Source organism: Balaenoptera borealis (genome assembly GCF_965194805.1).
Source record: "Balaenoptera borealis genome assembly, chromosome: 5".
NCBI classification, from domain to species: Eukaryota; Metazoa; Chordata; class Mammalia; order Artiodactyla; family Balaenopteridae; genus Balaenoptera; species Balaenoptera borealis.
In genome coordinates, this window is record NC_138862.1 from 47,672,244 (window position 1) to 47,695,809 (window position 23,566).

Sequence of the window (23,566 nt, forward strand, 5' to 3'; positions counted from 1 at the left end):
TAATTCCTACTGGTGACAGCTTTTGTCACCTAGAATCAGTGTGATTGTTCATTTTGTTTGAGATTGCTGACGTAAGCATTGTAAATATTTTTGTTGTAATATCATTTTATCCTTAAAAATCACATCGCTTTATCTATGCTGAACTCCTTCTGGAAACGGTGAAGTTGGGGGACACCTTGGATTTTTTAAACCTGAATAACTTAAGTTTTGGGGTTTTTTTTTTCCTTTTCTCACACCAGAGTTTCCTTTCTCACATCTGTAGGCAGCCATGCATAGTAGATGTTGTAAAGCATTGCCTCTACATATAAAATTCAGACTTGGAATATTTACAGTAGATGCTGATAACATACAACAGAGGATCAACTTCAGAGCATGTTGTTTTCAAAGTCATTTATTGAACTCTCATGCTTGGCTCTCTTTTAGACACTGTAATGGAGTTAGAGGGAAAAACATAATCTGTTTATGGGATTTATACATTGATGTGGTTCAATCAAAATGCAAGTGATATTCTTTTAAGACAGATGCTTAAGGGCAAAAAACAGGGGTAGGATAAATTTTAAAAGGTGAGAGGAAGGAAAGAGGAGAGGGATAGGTGCAACATTTTTGTTCTGTACTTGAAGACTGTGTAACAAAGACCAAGTTTTACTTTACTGTATACAATTTCTATAATTCTTGCAAATGATTAAACAAGTGGTTCTTGACAACAATTATGAACGTTTAAAGGTACAAATTTACACATCTTTCTCTAAATAACATGTACAGTAGCTCTGCTGTCTTAGAAAATACCGGGAATTTGGAAGGCCTAGAAATAGTTCCATTTCCCCCTCAGATTCAACATTAACACATTACATTATTTTGTGGCACAAATCCTTTCTCATCTGATGTTCTTTAGTTGAACACTTTAGGGCATTCATAGAAGTATACATTTTACTAAATATATCACAAACAGCTTGAAATATAGTTTTCCCATTTTCATCAGCTTTCATAGAATTCTTAATTGCATTCTTAAATTGCTAGCATTGCTTTTAAAAATTAGTTGATTCAGCTCTTCTTAAGCTCTTGAGTTCCTTGTTAGTCTAGTTTACACTAGACCAGAGGTCAGGAAACTTTTTTTGTAAAAGGCCAGGTAGTAAATATTTTAGGCTTTGTTGGCCAGTGTCACAGCTGCTCAACTCTGCTATTGTAGCATAAAAAATGATCAGATAATAAATATGTAAACGAATGTGGCTGTGTTCCAATAGAACTTTATCTATAGACAATGAAATTTGAATTTCATGTAATTTTCACATCTCACAAAATATTCTTCTTTTGATTTTTTTTTTCTATTTAAAAGTAAAAACTATTCTTAACTTGCAGGACATACAAAAAGACAGTGGGCTGAATTTGGCCTGTGGGGTCTTTACATTTATAGACCCCTGCCCCAGACTCAGTGTCAGACCCCAAGTGTTATGTCACATGTCCTCAAAAGCAGGAATTTGAAATGCGTCCCAGAGAGAATTACTCCATTACGTCAGTTACTCCATTACTCAGTCCAGAATTATCAGTTATGTGTGAGATCAGTCACTTTCCTGTTACAATCAGATACTTTATTCTAAAAAGTTGCAAGGAGATTAGTTCCGAAATCATTGAAGCTAAATAAATGAACAGCTGAGGGAAAACTCCAGCATACAAAATCGTACAAAAATTAAAATTTTTGTTACAATTTGAACGTGTTTTTGTTCACTTGGATTTTTATCTGCTTCCTTTTAAAAATTTAACTTAATAAAATCACTATAGAATTATTAGGATAGCTTCTTTTATTTTTATCTTTGGAGGAATCACAGTTCTGCAGAAACAGGATTATGCTCAGGAGGCAGAATTCTTTATATTTTGGTTGTGTTATAGGTCAAACACCATTTTGTTGAACTTATCCCAGGTCTAAGTTGTTTATGCATTTTTATTGCACTACATATTGCTTTAAAATAAGCATAGTTTTTGTTAGGATAGATTGTGTTATTTTAAAGACTTTTGTCTTAATGGGATTAGAACTGTATTACCATTTAAAGATAGGTTTCTGCTGCTTGCCATAGAAGTGTAGCTATTTTCCTATCCTTTTTTTAGTTATTTGTACAATATCTTGTCTTTCTTATCTTGCTTGCTCTTGAACTTATGCCAGCTTGGCATGAAAATGTACTTTAGGGAGTCTCTTAACATAGCAGAAAACAAGTTTGAAATCTCTAACGTAAAATATATTTTGTGTTCATCTTCAAGGTAAAACATTCCCAGGGTATTGAGTTTTTCTAGGAGTACTGTTGGTGCTTGTTTTTCCTGTTTTGTTTCATGGTTTTCTTCAGTCTATTTGGGTTCCACCCTAGGAGGTTCAGTGTTTTTTCTTTGCATTAGCATAATTATCAGTGTTGAATGGTACCCAGCATATCTGCTTTTCCTGACCCTATCATATACCAGTGCTATCTCTTATCACCTTTTCTCGCTTATGTCCTGACTGAATGGCCCTTCTCTCCCTCATTCACTCATTCTCTGTTCGCTGAATATTACCTGCTAATGTCAGGCACAGCCCTAAGCCCCCTACACATTTTCCCACTGCACCATCCACCTGTTACTGCCCTGCACTTCCTTCTGAACTGTCTCTCTTGTATTATTTTCATGTCAGAGGGTCATCATCTTTTTTTGTAGTCCACTCCTTCCATTATTCTCTTACTGCTTTCATTTAACTTAGACTCTTCCACTTCGGGTTTTTAATTCACCCAACCTCCTCACCTTCTCCCTATGCCGCTTGCCTGCTGACTGCTGCACATCATCCCTCTCTTTGGCTGGTACAGCTCAATGCTACCCAGGCTTCCAGCGCCTTGTCCTCCTCCTTGAAATTGAAGTGGGTCCCAGGGACATTTGTATAGTGACATCAGTGCATTGAGTTGGGACTGGCTGGATGAATGTGAAGAATGGCAGTTCCTTTGCTCCTGCTCTGCTGACTCCATCCCAGGACAGCCAGCTAAAGCACTGTCCTTAACCAGCAGGATTTCTTCCAGGATCATGCATCCAGTTCTTAGTGCCAAATCACAGAAAACCTTGGGTATGCTCTCCGTAGAATGTATTTATTTTTTCTGACTGAAGCTTTGTGAGATATAACTGTCTCCCATGTCAGAAATGCCTTATTTGTCTTAAAATATCATTGTGTTACTCTATCCACACTAAATTACAGACACATGTTTCCCTTGATTCAGTGAGTTTTTAGTGTGAAGAAAAGAACCACTGTAGTTTACTGCCAGGGAACTGAGCCCCGCCTTGTAGATGACTGGTTGAATTCAGTTTTCGTAGTTGACATACTCACAGATGACGAGAACTGGAAGGGACCTGAAGAATTATTCAGCTTTTCTGTTTTACATACTAGAAACTCAAGGCTTAGACTAATGAATGCCAAGCTCAGTGTCAAATGAGTGAAAAACTGGAATTGGAATTTGAGTCTCCTGATCCCAAGCTTTTTTTTTGAACCAACTGAGTTTTCAAGTGTTGATTCAGATGTGATTAAAGAATGTCCTTTGAGATGATAAATTGTCTTTTTTTTTAAACATCCAAGACAGTGATTCATATCTCCCTAAAAGATCTTAGTATTAGTGACCTTTGACTCTCAGATGTCCTGATTACTATAGAAAGCAACGATACCAATCTAAAATGGTTTGCTTTACAAGCCTAGCAATGAGATTCCATGGCCTATATATACAGGAGGGGCAACTTACTAGGGAAAGTGGGACAGAAGACTAAGTGCCAGTAGCCAAGTGTGCACACTACACCAGCAGTTATCAGGTAGGCCACACAAAGGACGTGTTCGGCTGTTACTCATTTTTGTTGTTCCTTTCTTCCTTGTAACTAAGAAGTACCACTTGTTTTTTTCCTCCTGGTCATAAAGAAGTCATATTTTTAGAACTTAAAGTATGATTTTAGTTGTCGTGCCATTTTGATGGAAATAATCTGACTTTCTTGAAGCAGATTAGGAATCCTTGATACCACATCTTCTTGGCAAAGTTCTGTGGAATGAATTGCTTCTGGGTTCACCAGAAAACTTTTGATCTGTTCTAATGAATTCAGTCCTATTCCAGGCTAATGATAGTCCAACTTTGGGTTGGATTACAAGTAGGATGAGGAGTTGGGAGGATTTGGGGTGTGTGTCTGGGCCTGTGATTGTGTGTATATGCATATACATATATAGTTAAAGTAATTGCATATGTCCTGCTCTTTCAGGATGATATTCACCAGGTCCAGCAACCTGTGAATGAACCATCTGTCTGTTTGCTGTTTCACCATTTCCTGGAGAGATGGCCCTTCATCTTTGTCCTTCCATACTAGTAACTCCAGCTTTCCAGATATTTCTGTAGGTGAATGTATCCAGGCAGTACATTTGCATGACTTACCTTTTCCCTCCCATGTGGAGGAAAGTATTAGAGGTGACAGTCCTTATGATGTGTAGCTTCCCACAGCCAGTCTTATCCATAGGCCCTGGGAGAGCTTTAGGGGAAAGCTTAGCAATGCCTGTAGATTTTGGTTTAGGGATCCGTGTTGGGATTCTCTGCTTGCATACCTCCTTGATCTTGAATTAAACAGAAAAACAGAAGGTGGTTAATGGTACAGTTGGTGGAGAAACAGACATGTTCAGGACATAGAGTCAGCTTGGAGATTTTGGCTTCTTTGAAAACACTGGGTTCTAGGGACACATCAGACTGTCAGGTTGAAGAAAGAAAATTCAGTTAAACAATTCTGCCAACATGAGTTAAGTGTGTGCTGTGTGCAAGGCCCTCAAGTGTAGATAATGTTAGATACAAAGATAAATAGGTTATGTTTCTTGCTTTTTGGCAATCATAGCGTAGTGGGAGATAAACAACAGAAGTGTCCCAAATTCATCTCAAAGGGTAATGAGATTGCCAGAGAAAGGTTAATTTCAACTGAGGGATCTAAGAGAGCTTCGCTGAGAAAGTAACATTTGTCTTGGGCCTCCAAAGACTATTAGGAGTTTTAACAGCAGGAATGGGAGAGCATTCCAGAGTAAAGGAATACTTTTGGCAATGTCCCTGGGGTAGGAAGTTGGATAGAGTTGAGAAATGGAATGACTTTAAATTAGGTTGTATTTGAGAAGCAGAATGGGAATGTAGACTGGGGCTAGATAGGGAAAATTGTACCTGATTCTATAGACAGTGTGTGTGTAGTAGGGGGATAGTAAGGACTTAGGTTGGGGGGAGGCACATTGTAGAGGGAGAATTGTATTAATATTTGTACACAGTTAGCCTATGAGCATTGAGAGAGGACTCACAGATAGGTTGAATGATCTGGAGTGGGAAAGTGGGTTGTAGAGTGTGAAAGAGTAAAGACTTGATTTAGTTCATATTTCCTTAGAAATATACTCTTATTTTCATTTATTTAGGAAAAATATTCTTGGATAAGAATACTTGTTGGTAAAGAGATGGGAAAAGGTCTCAGCTAACTGTAGTTCTCCCATTATAATCTACAGTGATGATGATGATGATGATGATTTCCCCCTCTTTTGTTGGATCGTCCTTTCCTTGCTGTGAGCTCAAAAATAGAAATCTTTTAAAAATGCATTGTAGTTTTCATCATAGATTCTAATACTGTTCTTGTGGAAACCCTTCTTATATTGTTTTTCATTCTATAGAAATTTGTTTCCACATTTTTATTGTACTGATAAAGTACAGTAAAGTCCCTTGGTCTCTTTATGTAAACATTCACTTATTTTAAATGCCCCCCAAACTATTATAGCAATCATATTTAGATTTTCAAATAAACACTACACAGAATTGGCTAAAAAATATGAATCCTTCAATAAAGGATAAACTATATGGGGGGGGGGGCTTCCCTGGTGGCACGGTGGTTGAGAGTCTGCCTGCCAATGCAGGGGACACGGGTTCGAGCCCTGGTCTGGGAAGATCCCACATGCCGCGGAGCAACTAGGCCCGTGCGCCACAACTACTGAGCCTGCGTGTCTGGAGCTTGTGCTCCGCAACAAGAGAGGCCGCGATGGTGAGAGGCCCGCGCACCGCGATGAAGAGTGGCCCCCGCTTGCCGCAACTAGGGAAGGCCCTCGCACAGAAGCGAGGACCCAACACAGCCAAAAATAAAATAAATAAATAAATAAATAAAATAAAACTTAAAAAAAAAAAAAAACTATATGGGGAATATGCTTTCTTTTGGTACAGTCTTCTCCATGCCTAGGCACTAGGAGCGTTTTAGGCTTTAGTGTTCTTACTGACATTTTTTTTTTTATACTTCATCCTAAACATGGCAAATGAGATACTGATACTCTGATATTATTCTCCTGCCAGGAAATAATCAGAGATGTAGGCAAGGCTCTTTGTTTTAGCATTATTTATAACAATGAAAAATGGACACAGTTTAAGGCTCTAACAGTCAGGATAGAGTAAATGAATTACACTGTAATCACATGAAAATATCATGCCATCTTTAAACAATTATGCTTTTCAAGATATAGGAAAGTATTTATTCAGAAATGTTAAAAGCAGGATTTAAAACTATATACATACTTTAACTATGTATATTTGAAGAGAAAATACTAGGAGAAAATATACCAGTGCTATCAGTGGTTAACTCTGGGTAGTGGAGTAATAGTGCTTTTTATTTTTCTTATATCTTCTATATTCTCCACATTTTCTAAAATAAGTATACAATTTAAAAAAGCAACACTAAGTTATATTAAGGCATAAAAAAGGAAGGAAATACTTCACAGATCAGGACATTTCTATGAACATCTGCGTATTGTGCAAACCGTGAATAAGTAGCAGCTGCACTTGAAATCATAATTCCAGTCAGCTGATCTTGTAACCACAGCATTAATAATAGCCTTTACAAGATAGGTTTCAGTGATGTCCTTTAACTTTGTCAGGATTTAGACTGATTGTCCTATTTAGTGTACAAAAACCTATGATGGGATCCTACTTAAATTGTAGATTCCTGGGCCTTACCTCTAGAAACTGTAATTCATTTGTCTATGAATGCACCCAGGAATCCACATCTTTAATAAACTCTCAGGGTGATTTATCTGATGCAGGTGGTCAGCCTGACATACTTTGATAAACACTGCCATAGTTGAAGCTCATTTAGATGTAAGCTTTAAGGTCTTTTCTAACCTGGAACTCTGACCTGCCTGGGTGTGGGAGGTTCAACACTGTGGAAGGCCAGGGTTTCATGGCCCAGTGGTCCTAGATGCTCATCAGAACCACCTGTGGGGCTCTGAAAACACTGCGATGCCCAGATCCCATCTCAAAATCTACTGACTCAGATTGTCTAGGAATGTGGTATGAGTACCACAGGTTATTCAGAACTGAAATCTGTCCAGTAAACTAATTGATATGGAACACAATATTGATGGGGCTTGTTTCTTATAAGCTATACTGATATGTGTTGGTGAAGACAATATGGCTTGGAATGGTGGTCATTGGTAGGGTCAGCTGCCTGAAAGTTATTGGGCTCCCATTGTTTCTACACTATTGATGGCTGCAAGTTAATTTTGGTTTTCTTGATAACTCTTGATGTCACTACATAGTTTTTACCTCTAGATGGCAGCAAAGGCTTGTTATATTATTAGGACAACTCTAAATGTCATTCTCAAATCTTTGAAAAAAAATGATGCTATTTTTTTTTTCTTGTATGAATTTTATACTTGGACATGTTTCAGTAAATGAGGTATAGAGCTTTAAAATGTGTCATCTCTTGGATCATTTTTTAGAACATTATGTCAAATAGCTCCAAGAAAGTTTTATCCAAATTTGGAGTGCATATTGCAAGAGGAATCCATGCATATGCCTCTTTTAAGACCACACAGTGAATGTTCTACTCAAGAGTTGGAGGCTCCTGCGTTTCATCAGAAAGCAGATGTCTTGGAGGAGATTAAGCATGTTGGAAAGCTCATTCATAGAAGAAAAGTTTTTTGGTTTTTTTTTTTAATGTTTAACTCAGTTCAACATGGAGATTGGGATTTGGAATGGATTACAGGTCTGAAAGATGCTGAATTTATTGAGGCAGAGGCCTTGCTTTTATTTAGGGAACAATAGAGAGAAAAGGAGTATTCATTAAATTCTTTAAATGTTGGCTTGTTTGATCTATAGGTTCTTAAAAGAAGCGGAGCTATCTATGAGACTCTGTGGTTATAGCAAGGCATTAGATGTCAGTGAGCCTTAGTGACCAAAAGAATTATAGAGAGGTGAAAATGTTTTATTCAAAATCTTAATTCTATAACCCAATTCCTACTTGATCCTTGTGCTCCTTCACATTATCATGGAGGGCAAACATCAGAACAAAATCAGCATTTATGAGGAAGCTGTCAGATCCTAGTTATACAGTTGGAGTCAGGATGTTTCCTTTTCTCTAAATGAAATGGATTTTGTAAGTGCTTTGAACTTTTTGGAGATGTATTGGCAACATACTGTGTAAGAAAGCTGTGTTCCCTCAGGAATGTTCCTGACTCCAGGGACTGCAGGGCCTCTCATTACACCTTTAGCTCTAGGGGTGGAAAGGCTCAAGGCTCCCAAAGACGGTGGGTCATTTTCATTTGTGGTCATTGGGGTGGTGCAGGGAGGGGGCGGATTCAGGGCTGCCTGACTCCCTTAGGGACCCAGCTGTGTAATGCTTGGTCAAGGCCGTGTGTTATCAGAATAGCAGTGCTTTGTATTTTTGTTTTTCTCTGTTAAATGGGAAAGTACATAAGTAATGATGATGGATATGGTGATGAAAAGGAGGAAATGCTAAATTGAGAAAAAAAATCTTTGAAATATTATTGTCTCCTTTGTCTTTTGTATTGTTTGGTAAATCACTGCTAATTTATTTATTTATTTTTTTAAAGGAAACAACAGGTAATGAATCTGGCAGATAGCCTACAGTTTCATATGCTGCTTTGGCTTTTTTCTCTTGATCTTCTCAGAACTTCCTCATTATACAATAAAACTTTATCACTAAAGATTTTACGGTTTTATATGGCAGGGGGTCCTTCAAAAGGAAACTCTGTAGTTTCATTAGCTCATTCCCACTAACCTCTTGTGAGAGAACATTTGGTTTTAAATAGAGCTACAGTGCTATGATTTATGTTTAAGAGTTGTCCCATTTCTGAGGTGAAGGTGAGAGGAAATTGATGCCTTTATTTTATAATGTAACATGGTTTGTGGTTGTACCTAGTCACCTCCCAATCTCTCTGTAGTAATAACACCATGGGCAGTGAGGGCAATCCAAGAATAAGCATTGAAATACAGTTTTCAGAAATCCTTCCTAACCTAGTTGCTTCCATTTGGTGCCCAGACACATAGCATCACATGTAGAAATAGAATGTTAAAATATGTTAACCTTGAACTGTTTTGTTTATTCCCTTTCTTTTTATTCATCTGTCAGGTTTTTCACCTCAGCTTTTTTTCTTCTTCTGTTTTGGTACCCACTCCCCTCTTTCTCATTCCCTCATTTGCACCCATGTAATTTTAAAAAATCATTCGCCGGCTTATATTTTACAACAGCTTTGGATTAGTGGCTAGAGCACTGGCTATGGAGCCAGATAGACCTGGGTGGGTCTCCATTCTGGTTCTGGCACCACCCAGCTGTGTGTCCTTGAGCAAGCCAGTTAGCCTGTCCAGACCTTAGTTTCCTCATCTGTAACCCTTATTTGGGGATTAGACTGCCTACTTGCAAGTTCCTTAGTGGGTAGAGATATTGTGTAGGAAAGCCCCTGGCACATCTGAAGTGTCAGGTCTGTGTTAGTTGTTACTAATGTCAACATTATTATCTTTGTTTTTTTCCTTATATCTGTTCTTAAGGTGCCTATTTCTTGATCATAATCATAACTTATCTTCTTGTTTATTTTACCTTTCTTGTTTTTCTGCTTTATTCCTTGTTCTCCCATCTCTCCAATTAATTATTGGAGACATGTTGCTAAGCATAGCAGTTGCGGCAGCTGACCAAGCAATGTCAATTACTGGGCTGTGTTTCTAACCACCTCTGGCCCAGAAAAGAACCTTCACATCCTTTTCCCTCCTTATCCTACTTAGTCTATTCATTGTCTTTCTTTTTTAGAGTTCACTTGAAAACATATTTTTTTCTAGTCTTTCCTGTCTTTTTCTATCTTTTAATTATTCAAAAAATGAGGCAGTTATACCAACTATAAAGCCCTTTGATCTTGACATTCAGTGATTCTATGAAAAGAACAAATGCGAGCCAACTGTGGCCACCAGGTGTGTTGTTAGACCTGCGCACCTTTGTTGAGCACCTATTACCAGCAGTATTTAAGTCCTGGATAAGGTAGGACAGTAGTTCTTAAACTTTATAAGCCCAAGAATGACCCAGGCAGCTTGTTAAGATGCAGATTCCCTGAACTGGATTTCATAGGTGTGGGTATGTAGAAATCTGTGGAGTCCTTGGTAATTCTGATAAATGTGATCAGTGGCTGCATTTTGAGAATCATTGATATAAGAGTTTCAAAACTAAATGACAGCTGATTCTTGCTCTCAAGAGATTATAGTATAGGAGGGGTGACAAACGATTATAACGAGGCAAAATGAAGTGCTATAATAAAAGTACAAACAGAAGTGTTTTGGAAACTCAGAGGAAGATTGAGAAAAACAAAGAGTTTTCTAGAGGAATTGGCACTTGAGGTAGGAGTAAGATTTCAATACAAGGGACAAAGAGAGAAGAGCGTTACTGCCCTAGGAACAGCATGAGTAAAGGTAGAGGGTTAGAAGCCCTGCTAGTGTGTGAGAGGATGGTCAGTACTGTGTCCTGGTGAGGGTACAGATTATGTCCAGGGTTTCAAAAGGAGATGAGGTGGGAGGTGGAGGTCTGATAGAAGGTTTGGATTTGGGGCACTCGGTAATGTAAGTGCTAAGTAAGTGCTGCTTTAAGGGGAGGGACTGAAGAATTGCCATGATCAGGACAGTGTTGTAGAATGATCACCAGCAATACAAGTGAAGGTTGGATTAGAGGGGAGGGACTAGAGGTGCTACTATTTTACAGTAGCATCGGTACTGAGGTGTGGATTTGGGGAGTACTAGCACAAATAAAAGGGGGAGGGCAGAGGAAGAAATACCAGGGCAGAGTGGCTGACTGGATCTGGGGGATGAGCAGAGAAGTGGAGAATGGGACCCAGATTTTGACCCTGGGTGACAGAGAAGGTGCTGGACCATCACCAGAAGTGAGACAAAGCAATCCAAAGAGCAATCTAAGAGTGACAGTGCACTGGGGTGGGGGCACATGCCAAGTGTGAAGTGTAGTTGGACCGTCCATGTGGAACTGTTTGGTAGGCACTGAAAACTTGGAGTTGTTGCTTTGAGAATCATCAAAGAAAAATTGTTGATACCATTCAAGTAGCTGAGACAGCCCAGGGAGAAAATGTAATTCCTCCTCATCTACCCCTTTTTTCTTCTCCCACCATGGGTACTTCTATATCCTTTTCCCAGAGCCTGAGAGGTGAGTTTTGTTGGGCCCTATCCTGTGCCCACATTCCCTCTACAAGGCTGCCTATCTTAATAACTGATAAGAGTGTAACTAGTTCTGAGAGCAGCCCTCTGAGGAGACATTTCTTTCCAGTACTTGAACAATGCACAGTGATTGAACCATTTTCCAGGCACTGATTGGCTAGCTGGGGTGAGAGAAATCCTGCCCCTCTCCTGCAGTGACCAGGCTGTCCCCTGGGCCATTGTGTCTGGGCTGAACAGACAGATTACATAAACTCACACTCTGTGGGGGGATCTTGCACTCCTTAGCACAGGGGTGATCAGTAATTACAGGATGGTCCCCGTATAGCACATTTCCTTCCTCATTGGTAGTCTGAGAATGCCTGGAATAGGGCCATAGTTGATAGGATGACCTAAAAAAATAGTAGTAGTTGTCCATTGTTCTCCCTAATCCTCTTATTATCCTTCTTAGAAGCTAAAATCAGCGGCTCTGGCAGCATTTATATTTTCTGAAATTTTTTTAATAAATATGTACTATTGTTATAATCAGAATAAAAAGTTTTATATAAAAAAATTGTGTTGCTTATGTCTGTCACTATGAGAGATATTATCCTTCTTAGAGTAATCCCTGCTGCCCTGAAGGGACTGTCGGGTGTTTAAATGTTTCTTATGTTATGGACTCTTTGGGGACCTACTGCAGTTTTTAGTTAACTCCTCTTTCTATAAAATGATACATTTCTGAGGCCTCAAAACTGACTGATATCAGTGAATTCAGGCAAGAACACAATTAAAAGGCAAAGAACAGAAAAGGAATAGCTCTTTTTTTTTAGAGAGAAGGGAAAAAAACAGCCAACTCACTAATGGTAAAGGATAGTAGTTTGTTCTTGAGGAATTGCTTTGAGTGGCCGCATTGAAGACGGTTTTTATACACACTTAATTGTTATGAGAGATAATTGGAGACCAATTTGAAGATTTTCCTCTAAAATGGCAATTTTATTTGTGATGCTCCCTTGGTTTACAGTCATTTAATCCTAAATTGGAAGCAGAATTTAGAGACTGACAAGGATGAACCCTAACACTTCTCCCTCTGAGCTCAAAAAATACACAATGCTTTTTTTTTTTTTTTTTTTTTTTTTTTTTTTAGTGATTTTGGGACCGTAAGTCTTTCCTTATAAGTCATGATGTTGCTTGAGAAATGGAAACCCTGAATGAGGGTATACCATCCCAGGAAGATTTTCTAGGGTTCTGCAAAGGCAAAAGTTCCACCACCTCTGGGCTAAGCTGGTGGTGTTTGTCTTTTTGATGGCTAGACCTTGATTCCTAAACTGCCTTTTCTGGAGGTTTTTGGTCACTGTCAGGACTGTCAAGGTGGCCACCTACTTATAAGCTTTGATGTGCATGCTTGTGATGCTGTTTCTATGGGTCATTTTCACTTACTTCTGATGCTTTTCACTCCAGCCATCTCTGAGGCCAATCAGGTACCTCTGTTCTTCACATGTTGATAGCCTGTCCAAACTCATTCTTCATGCCTAGAATTTGTGCCTTTGCTTATAGACTCCTGCTTTAGGATAGAGTGGACTTGGACTGCAGCTTTAGTGCTCCCTGACAATGAGGACTTGTACCTCTCCTTGGTCTTGCTTTCTCCCGTCTCTTATCCACTGCACCATCCCCAGGTGAATCTTCCCCATGCCTGCTTATTTGTGTGGGGCTTGGCCTTTCATGTTCATTATCTCTTGTTAACCTAACAGTGGCCTGGAGACAGGAGGAGTTGAAAGGGGAGGCAGATTGCCACTCTCGTCTGTGGTGATCATGGTAGGCTTCGGAAGAAGTAAGGCTTGAGCCAGACCTTTCAGTGTAGATCACTTGATGAGAGAAGAGAATTCTGTCCAGGTAGAGCAACGGGGAGGAGGCATACGTAGGGGTGTTCCGAGTGTTCTGGCCAAAGTGGCAGGCTTCTGAGGCAGAGCGCAGGCAGGTAATGTTAGGCGCCCTGTCTGTGTCCCTGGGCAGTGGAGAGCATTAGGTGCAATTTATTTTGCTCCCCCCCTTGCACTGAGGTAGCTTCTCAGTATGTTGCCATGGGACAATGGAATTAGACCTATGTTCATGTCTCTTTTTCGTCATACAAACAGAGCCACCTGGAACAATTTTCTTTACCTCTCAATTTAATTTTTTTTAATCTTTAAAATTGTGATGATACCCACTTTATAGGATTATTATGAAATAAAATAACAGTGTATAAAGGATTAGTTTTTTCTTACCTCACTGCCCAGAAACCTTTGAGGACAGAGTGCCCCCTAGCACGGTATTAAAGGCCCTTCGTGGTCTGACAGTACGTGCCCTTTGCACCTTTCCCCTGCCCCAGCCATCTCAACATCAGCCACACTGCATTGCTCACTGTTCCCTGAATGCTGGTTTTCTGCTCTCCTGTCTGCCTCCACACCTCTGCGCTGAACACCTCCTGGAAAGCCTTTTCTCTTCTCTCTATCCCAAGTTTTCCTCCTCTCTCAGCCCACCACCCCTCCTCCAGTCAAATCTTATCTGTTTCTGAAACCTGACCCCTGAACCCTGCCCAGAGTAATCTGCTCCTCCTCCAAACTCCTATAAGTGCTTTGCTATCTATAGAATTCCTTTTCTGTGTTGTGCTCTTAATTACCTTTTAAGGTAGTCCTCAACTCCCGCCTTAGATTCTAAATCTTAACACCTGCATAGCTGTCCTGCACAACAATGAGTAATATTAGGTGCTTCATAAATATTTGTGGATTCATTCTTGTAGGTGATTTGTCAAGGAATGAATAGAGCTTGTATCCTAATAGACATTTGTGCCTGTGGTGGTTATAAGCTAATACAAATGGGATTGAAACTCCTCAGAGAGGACTCTTTGAAAGGTCGAAACAGTAAAGGGTTATTTCTTAAGTTCTTGGGAATCCTGGTGAAACCAATTTTTCCCCCATTAAGGCAAAGTTGGTTGGTTGTCTAGATTTCTCTTTATTTCTCCCAAAGGCATGTGAGAAATGGAAAGCTCATCTGAAAATACTGGTTTATAGTACGGTATCTTTGAAAGAGACAAAGGTACAAGGTATTAATACAAATATAAATGTTCAAATATGCACGTGCTCTGGGCTGATCTGTCAAGTTAGTGGAAACAAGCCTTATGCAATGAAACTCTTCAGTGCAGATTTTTAAATTTGTTTTGAGGCTTATATTTAGTCAGATTCAAGATTCTCATCTCTACATACCAGACAGAAGCTCTTGAAGGACAGTGAACCTTTTGTCTCCTTAATAGCCGCCCAATTCAGTTTGTCATGATCAGTGGATTGATCAGTTGTGTCCATGTGCTTTGAAGAGAAGACACTGCATGCTGAGACACTGTGCGTGTCACGGAGACAGGAGTGCTATGTCAGTAAACCCACTCCACCCTTCCAGGGACCTAAAGAATGGCAGAGAGTGAGACAGCCTTTGTAGGTCTGTAGGGCCTATTGTTGGTTATCCAAAGATGACTAACCTTTAAAAAAGCAAAACTAAACTAATAGGCAAAAAAAAAAAAAAGGTCTCTTATAGGTAACCTTCCAAAAATATCATACAGAACCATTTGGCTATGCAGGAAAAAGGAACTCACTAAAATAAGAAAACTAATTTCAGGCTTCCAAAAAGTATCTCAAATAATTAGATAACTTTTATTTCTCTTGACCAATAATTTTGTGAAAAAATAAGTGAAATTTTAAAATGAGGCCACAAGAGGATTATCTCTAGGATTGCTGACTGCAGTGCTAAAGGTTAGCCCAGATTACATTTTTATGGCACCATTCTAAGTGTTGTAAAACCTGGTGTCCTGATAGAATATTGACAGATTTGTATGTGTTGCCATATGAACAGTGTTAATTCATTATCAAATTATAAAGTACTTAGGAGTGTGTTGGCCAGTTAACTTGCTGGGCTCCCTAAGGATTCCTTACCCTACAGCATTGCCTTTGGGGGCTGCCTGCTCTGACATATTTGACTGCACAGTGGAAGAATCCATCTGTTGGAAAGGAAAGGAGTTTAATCTAAATGAAAATGAATTTTAAGGGGGTTTAAGGTTTGGGGATTTTATTGAACCGCTTATCTTCCTTGTTCTTGCATTTGCTTCACTGTGGCCCAAGGTGAATGGAGTCCTTTGTTTTGGCTCATCCAAACTGCTCTCTTTAATGTGTGTTCTGGACCATTCCCAAGAAATGCTGTAGGGTTATGTTGAGGGCCTGGGATCTGAGGGAGAAACAGAGCTTGTAGGTGTCAGACAGCCTGCTACTGCTCAGTTAAAGATTCAGGCATCTATGCTTTGCTACAGTTATAAAACTGGGAACCTTCCCACCTATAAAATGGTAGTTTTTATTGAGCTTTTCTCTTGAATAAAAAAAAACCCTGGAGACTAAGCCTTCTGTTTGTCATGCTAGCCACTAGAGGGTAGAATAGTCACACTTCCTGAGACAGGTGTAATTCATTCTGCTAGAGCAAGACTAGAGTCAGAACGTATTTGCTAGTGTTTATCAGTATAGAAATTTCTAAAACAATGGAATTCCTTCTTTAGGTACGTACTAATCAGCAGAGGAACTTGTTAAAAAATGCAGCTTCCGGGGCCCTACCCTCAGAGATTGTGACTTGATAGCTCTGGGTGGGGCATCAGGGGATTCTCATACATGTGTTTTGGATTTTACTCTGAGAAACATTGATCCTAATGTTTCGGGCATGCATTATTGCCTGATTATCTTTTCTCTTAGGATTGCAAAGTAAAATGATTATTTTGGAGGAGGAAACAACAACAGAAACCAAAATGTAGGGAAACTGTAGTGTTATTAAATCTCTTTTCCTGCCTTTGTCTAACAAGTTTCAAAGGAGACTCACTTTGTAAAGAATCGGAATCAAAAAAGCTATTAAAAATATGTTTTTGTGTGGAGTTATATTTTAGTCAATAAAGATCACAGAATGCTTAGGCTACAAGTCTAAGAATTTTAAATTAAATACCCCTTTTATGGCCATCTCACAGTGCAACCTAATTTATACTTTGGGTGTCATGAAGACCCCATGCCTAATGTCTTGGCATTGTGAAATGTAGTTGTAGAAACCTTCTAGGTAGAGTTTATATAATCCTGTCATCATCTTATAGAGACTTTCCTTTGTGTGTAAAGATCCAACTATAGTAATGCACATTGTCCTTCTGGAAGGGGTGACCCAGAGAGCAGTGGCATCCTTGGGAAAGCTTTGCAAATGCTCTTAAAAGGGAAGAAGAATGTGGTAAAATCATTCAAATCTGTGATAGAATGCTGCAGCTCAAAAAGTTAAAGGGATAGGGGGACTGAGTAAAATGAATCTTGGTTCTGAAGCTGGGACTTCAGATGAAATGAAATGAAAGGAAGGTATTTTTTCAGATGTTTATAGAAACAGTCTTGTCTTCTGTGAGCCTCTCAAAGGCCTTCTTTTCTTCAAGAATACAACCCTCCACTTTCACATATCTCATATGAAGATTTTCCAGTGTCACTTCCTCTCTCCTTCCTAGTTTTCAAAGTTCTTCTGTGATTTTATGTGAATGAAAAAGAAAATTCTGTAACCTCCCAAACACACACGCACACACGCGCGCACACACACAGTTATAAAAAATTATTTTTGAAATTAAAGGCCAAAAATCTAGGATGTGTCATTCTTTGTGTGATTTTATGGAAAAGGGAAGATACTTTTTTTCAGAGATGATGCTCTCTTTACCATAAACTTTAATTAGTAGCACTTTTAGTAATCTATATATGTTATTAATATGACAGTGTTCCTAAATTTTGATGTGGATATGAGTCATTACACTGAAGTAGTCCTAGTAGAGGAACCTCTAAAAGAGGTTCAGTTCCTTGAAGGTCCAGTAAATTTCCAATAACGTTAATTACTTGGGAAGCCTATTTATAGTTAATATCTGGAGCAGATGATGAAATGAGAATTTGTGCATCATAATCATGGAGCACAGGACTTGTAGTATTAACTTTATTGTATAAAATTGCTCTGGCTCACAAAAGATAAGAAATTGAATCCTTACAAAACAGTTCGACTAATGAATAGCCCAGAGCCTCTCAAACTCTATTAGTTACAGGGGTGCCAAAAATGGATCTTTCCCTCAGTACTTGGGGCAGCCAGGAGGAACCTGAGGATGACAGGAGTCCCTGATCATCTCTGCCTCTTTATCCATTGTATCCAGTGTGTTTTCTGTTTGTGTCATTATGTGACAAAAGTTGGGAAGTGCTGGGAAGACTTTGTCCTTTAATTCTTTCTGGTTTCTGTTTATTATTTCATGATTAGTTGATCGCTACCCACCAAAACATTATATGTACTCTCTTATTATCTAGAAAGACATCTCATGCAGCAATGTTATCAATGTCTACTTTGAAAGATGTAAAATGATGTATGTAGTTTCTTCTAAAGTTCTAACCCAAGGCGACTTAAAAATAAAAACAGTTTTGGAAAACATTTAGACCATCATGTATTTTGTAATACAGTTGGGTCACTGCCAATTCCCAAGATAAATGTGTTTAAACAGAAGCTTTCTCATTCATCACTAGCCTCAGCTTTCATCCAAATTTATTTAATGATGATGCAAGCCCACAGCGTTGGTGTTGCAGTTCATCACCATGGAAGTGTTTCTGTCAACAAATCCTTGCTTTGCTATCATGAAATTGATTTTGCAGGGAAAGGAGGATAATTGTGAAAGATTCCTTTTACTTCTAAAGATCTTCACAGTTTGCCTGGGTGTCTAAATGAATTGTGTTTAAAATCAATAACTGGCAATAAAATTGACCACACTAAATTAACAGTTATGAGGTTGGAAAAGGGAAAATGACAATGAGCTACTTTGTCTGAAATCATCTTTTTTGAATGTGGCTTGGGGACCAGATTTGTAATTTAAAATGTTCCTCTGAAAGCTGTTGTTCTCTGCTACAGAAGTACAGATTATGCTGAGTCCCATTAGCAGAGCATCAGAATTCCTAGGATGCTTTTTTTTTTTTTTTTAAGGATTACTGAGTTTTTCTCACATATCTTTAAAATGGCGTAACAATAATCACAGGAGAAACTTCCCTCAACTAACATACTATATTTTTTTTTAATATGCCTTTTCTAGAACTTACATTGTAATTATCTTTGGTTTTTATTTGCTTGTTGGGAGGTTAAAAAAAAAACAGAACACACACAGTTAAGTTTAAGCTTCTGAATGTAGCCCACTAACAAACAAGCAAGGTAGGAAGCACCTACCTTAAGTAATTCAAACTATTTTGGGAACCTAATAGGAAAAAGGAACAAGAAAGACATTTTTGCTTTGAAGCAGTGTTCAAGAGCATATGTCTTAGTGGCTGATTCCAGGTTTGGATGTAGACATAAATGTTTTAAGGGGATTTTCATCTATGGTAGAAATACAGTCAACTCTTGATTGTGAAGGTAACTTGTATTTCCAAATGTGCTTTTTCTGGCTTACTATCACATTTCAAAGCTTTTTACTTTCACCATCAGCTCATATGTGCTCACAAAAGCAAATTATTTAATATTATTTTATTCAGTGATTATCAGTAAACATTTATTAAGTAACTAAATTCCTAACACAGTGCCAAGCACTGTGCTGGGCACCAGGGATATTGAGATACATCTCAAGCATGAAGTTTGCTCCTGAGACACCTTATAGTTCACTTTGAAATCAAAGAGCCATAAAATTTCATTTATTTCGACTACTTCCTCCTCCTCCTCTAATATGTGATCAGAAGTTGACTGTATATGGGAAGTAGGTCCTGTTTGTTTCTAAGGAAGAATTAATAGACATTATGAACAGGAAATAAAATTCTATTATACATGCAAAAAAAAGAACACAAAATGACCAAAAGAAAATTCAGCAAGCAATGGTAAAAATAACAAATTATTTACTGCTTTATAATGTTAAAGTATTTCACCAAGACAAGTTGCAGTCAAATTAATGTGAGTTATGGAAAATGAAATACATAAAGATGTATTTATACAAGTGCAGACTAAATATTTTCCATACAGGTATGTAAATGAAAAAATATACAGTAAGTGCACGCTTGATATGACTATGCAGGCAACACTTAGTTAGTTTCAGATACTCTTGGATAGTTCATGCATAAACCTTCCCGAAGTACAAGTTCAGTCAGTCTTTTGAGGGATGTGGAGGGATAATTAAAAAGGACTGGAGTTCCTTGCAATAATATCAGTATAAACCAAATAAGGGAGGGTGGTCAGTTATATATATTACTTACTGTAATTTGTGATTGTCGAGGAAGAGGTGTGGCTGTTGGTGTGATAGTAATACTGCTGGTGACTTTATTGGTTGTTTTGTTTAGTGCCCCATTAGTTAAGCTTTGAGTTCGGTTATCCTGCAGTGATGCTGAAGGGCTGGCAGGTCTCACGGGGCTAGCTACAGCTTGCATGTAAGGACTTCCTAAGTGAATGTGGATTTTATTATCCTCAGTAGTTATCACACTTGAACTGTTACTGTTTGAACGCTGAAACTGCCATGATGACTGCCGATCAGGGGAGACTCTGAAAATCGTGTGCTTGGCACTGATTTCTATCGGCTCTGGAGAGCGTCCCTGCTCAGGGGAGCTAGCTGAACCAGTAACAGCCAAAACCTGAATAGGTGACATTGTCCTTTCTGGAGTTATGGAACCACAAGACTCTGGGGTCTGTGCCCTGGCAAAGGTTGCCATGGTAATTGGGGACATGCCTTGCTCGAAATTCATAAGGCCTTCAGCAGAGGTTTTTGATTTCACTGGAGTTATGGAAGCATTTTGGAGGATGGTTATCCTTTGCTTTGGGGTGCCACAGTTTGGTATCACTGCAGTGCTTGTGTAAGAGTGAGGACTCTCTGTGGTCGGACTTGTGATTTCAAGAGTGGCTGTGTTTTGGACATGGTCTGGAGTAACCTTTATATGAAGTGGCTGCCCAGGTGTGTGGCTTAGGACTAGATCTCCAGGTTGCACGAAGTTGCCACTGGGTTTAGTTTGTATTTTTCCATTCTGAGGATGGCCCTCCTTGGACTTCATCCAAGGAATCCATAGCTTCCTGTTAACAGGACAGGGAGTAGATGAGTTGCATTTGAAGGACAGCACGGACTCCTCATCATGAGGGTCCTCATTCTGGTCCTCACTCTCCTCATATAACTGACCGTTGATGACTGCTCGTTCCAGAGGAATGAGACTCTTGTAATCAGGTGGCTCATTGTCCACTGCTTCTGTTTGAACTTCTTTGGAAAATACTTGAGGGTCAGAGATTCTTCTTCCATTGAGACTGGGCCGGAGGCTCTTACTGAAATGACGGTACCGCTCTAACTCTTTAGTGAGATTTTCAATCTCTCTTCCTAAATCTCTGTTCCTGTTTTCTTGTTGACTGAGTTTCTTTTGCAGAACTGAATGATCTCCCTGGAGGTGACATATCAGGTCTTCAGTTGCCATGTATTCATGAATTTTCTCTTTCAGCGCATCCACTTCTCTTGAGAGGTGACCTGATTTAGCTTCTTCTTCCTGAAGCCTTTTGAAAAGCCATTGTTCATGGCTGGACTCTGTCTTTTCTGCTAACTTGTATTTGGCAAGTTCCATTTTAACATGTTCCAGCTCTTCAGATAAAAATTGAGCTTTGTCTCGTTCATTAGCATACCTTTGTTCTAGAGTCTCGTACTCATCTTCAGTTTTCATGAGGTCATCCTCAATGGCTTTCATATCCTTTAACTTCAGTTTCAGTCTTTCCACTTCTTGAGAGAGCTCTTTAATCCTATTGTTCTCTTGGTGTAATGCTGTTGTGGACTTACCAGAATCTTGATTTAATTTGTTTTTTAGGAAATCTTTCTCAATTGCTTCCAATGATTGAAGCCTGTTTTTCAACATGTTAACTTTGGACAGGAGATCATTTCCTTTCTCTTCTTCTGCTTTCAGTTTGTTTTTTAGATCATCTCTCTCTTTCGTTACACTGTACATTTTTTCTTCCACATCAGTTTTGGACTTCAGTGCCCTTTTAGTTTCTTCAATTAACTTCTCAGTAACCGTTGTCACTTTATTTTGCTCCATTTGAAGCTGAGAAGCAGCAGCTTGTAACTTATCTTCAGTTTGCTTTAATTTTTCACTCATTGTTTTCCGTTCATCTACCAGCATCACAGTTAATGTTTTCAGTTTAGTTAAATCCTCTTTTAGGGTGAATTCTGTCTTCTCCAGCCGACTTTCAGTGGCTTCTAGCTCTTTGATCCTTATCTTTAAACTCTCCAGTTCCTGAGATAACTGCTTTGTGGTCATCCTTTCTTTTTCTAAATTACATTTCAGAGAGTAACATTCTTGTTTGCTTTTGTTGAAAGCATCTTCTAATTTTTCCAGAGCCATAATTCTTTTACTGAGTTTTTCAACCTCGAGTTTAAAGTCTTTACTCAGTGATGTTTCCTTTTCCAGCCTCTTATTGAGATCTCTGCACTGCTCCTCCATTTTTATGAGCTCTTCATCCTTCCCTTCCATTTCTAGCACACGTTTCCTGAGCTCTTCAACCTCAGCCATGATGCTGGAGTTTCCATATTCTCCCTTGTTAATTTTTTCTTTTATATCTTGCAGCTCCTCTTCTGCTTTTCGTAAAGACCTGTTTGTCTCTTCTAACTCATCAATTTGCCGGCTGAGTGCTGCCAGCTTTTGTCGAAGCTGGCGATTTTGGCTGTCCTCATTGGTGAGCTTCGCCATAATTGTTTCTTGGTTCTGGTGAAACTTTGTGGTCTGCGTTTGCAGATCGTTCTCTAGTCTGGTTGCCTTCTGCTCTTCTTCCTGAACTCTGGCTTCAGCAAGGGCTAGTTTAGCATGTGTTTCCTTTGCACTCGTGGTTAGGTCTTGGATTTTCTGTCTTTGAAGGGCAAGCTGTGCCGTCAGCCTTTGTTGTTCGTCCACCACCATCAAAGCAAAAGACTTCAGTTTGGTCAGCTCCTCTTTCAGGGCAGTGACCCTCTTCTCTTTTTCTTGCTCCTTCTTCTTCTGGGACTCCGTTTCTTGGTCAATTAACCTTTTTAATCTGAAAAATACAAGAGCGCATTCTATTTTGTAACTGGTGCTTTAGTAACTTGTCAGCTGTGAGTAAACATTTATGTAATTTAGTAAGACAGTATCGACTCATACAGTATATGGAAAGGAGTTCCTGAATTTGATGGGGGAGGAGAATCTTGATTAAACAGATGTCTTGCTTTTTTTGTTTTCACTACCTGCTTTCCTCCCACCCCTCATTGATTGGTAACAGTTGCAGTTCACCAGGAGGGCAAGAATATTTGGTTTAAATTGCTTGTATAACATATAATCAGTAGACATTGTAGCCTGAAGGCTGTAAAAACAGACACAAGCTTGAGATTCAGTTGGAGGAAGCTTCCAGACTGGCCCTACTCTTACCAACTAATTAACCTGGGCAGTTATTTAACATCCCCAGGGCTTCAGTTTCTTCTATGAAAAATGGAGGCAATAATTGTATTATCTCAGGGGCCATCTGTGAAAATTAAATGAGATAATTTGTCTAAGATTCTCACAGTGCTGGCACATAATAAACATTTGATAATTGTTGCTGTTGATCCATTTTATTAATGTGGTTATTATTATATTTATCAAATGGTTGGCATGAACCATTATGTGATACATTAATGTTTGGTGATCAGCTTCCTGATTCTTAGTTAAGATAAAATTTATTCACATTGCTTAGAAGTTAGGCACTTTACTGATGGACCTGTTTGCCAGTTTAAATTTGGTTTACACTAGCCTGACACTGTGTCAGGAATCAATTCACATATATCTCTATCCCCACAGTGGATGGTAGTTGAATGAGAGTAATTGACAGGTACCTAAAGGGGTTTAGAGTTTTCATAACACTTGGGAAGAGCATGGGATTTGATACAAAAGAGCTTGATGAGTGACATGTTAGAAATGATGGAGGAAAAACTCTTATCAGGAACATAATGAGTCCCTCTTGAATGATGACTCTATGATAACATGTTATTTTTTTTCTTTACGTTTTAAGTTTGTCAACAAAGCAGGAGGACATTTTACCTGCAATATAAACTGTCTCTTCCACACATTTTTTCCCTCAGTATTGAAGTCATA

The 23,566-nt window shown here is 38.9% G+C and overlaps 2 protein-coding genes across 9 annotated transcripts in view; one reads left to right on the forward strand and one right to left on the reverse strand.

The window, feature by feature from the left end:
• The window catches only part of CMSS1 (cms1 ribosomal small subunit homolog), a 393,486-nt gene that overhangs the window by 6,175 nt on the left and 363,745 nt on the right, over positions 1 to 23,566 (forward strand). The window lies entirely within an intron of this gene.
• FILIP1L (filamin A interacting protein 1 like) overlaps positions 376 to 23,566 on the reverse strand; it is a 121,913-nt gene continuing 98,722 nt past the window's right edge. The window contains exons 4-5 of one of the 4 annotated variants that reach the window (XM_082392063.1): positions 19,721 to 22,496; positions 376 to 4,582 (exon numbers count right to left, since the gene is read on the reverse strand). In XM_082392063.1, the coding sequence (XP_082248189.1) occupies positions 4,403 to 4,582; positions 19,721 to 22,496 (2,956 nt within the window). In that variant the 3' untranslated portion in view covers positions 376 to 4,402. Of the gene's footprint in view, positions 4,583 to 14,415; positions 14,878 to 15,533; positions 15,693 to 15,718; positions 19,248 to 19,720; positions 22,497 to 23,566 lie in introns of those variants that run through there. The other 3 variants (XM_082392065.1, XM_082392064.1, XM_082392066.1) reach the window with 3 other exon arrangements.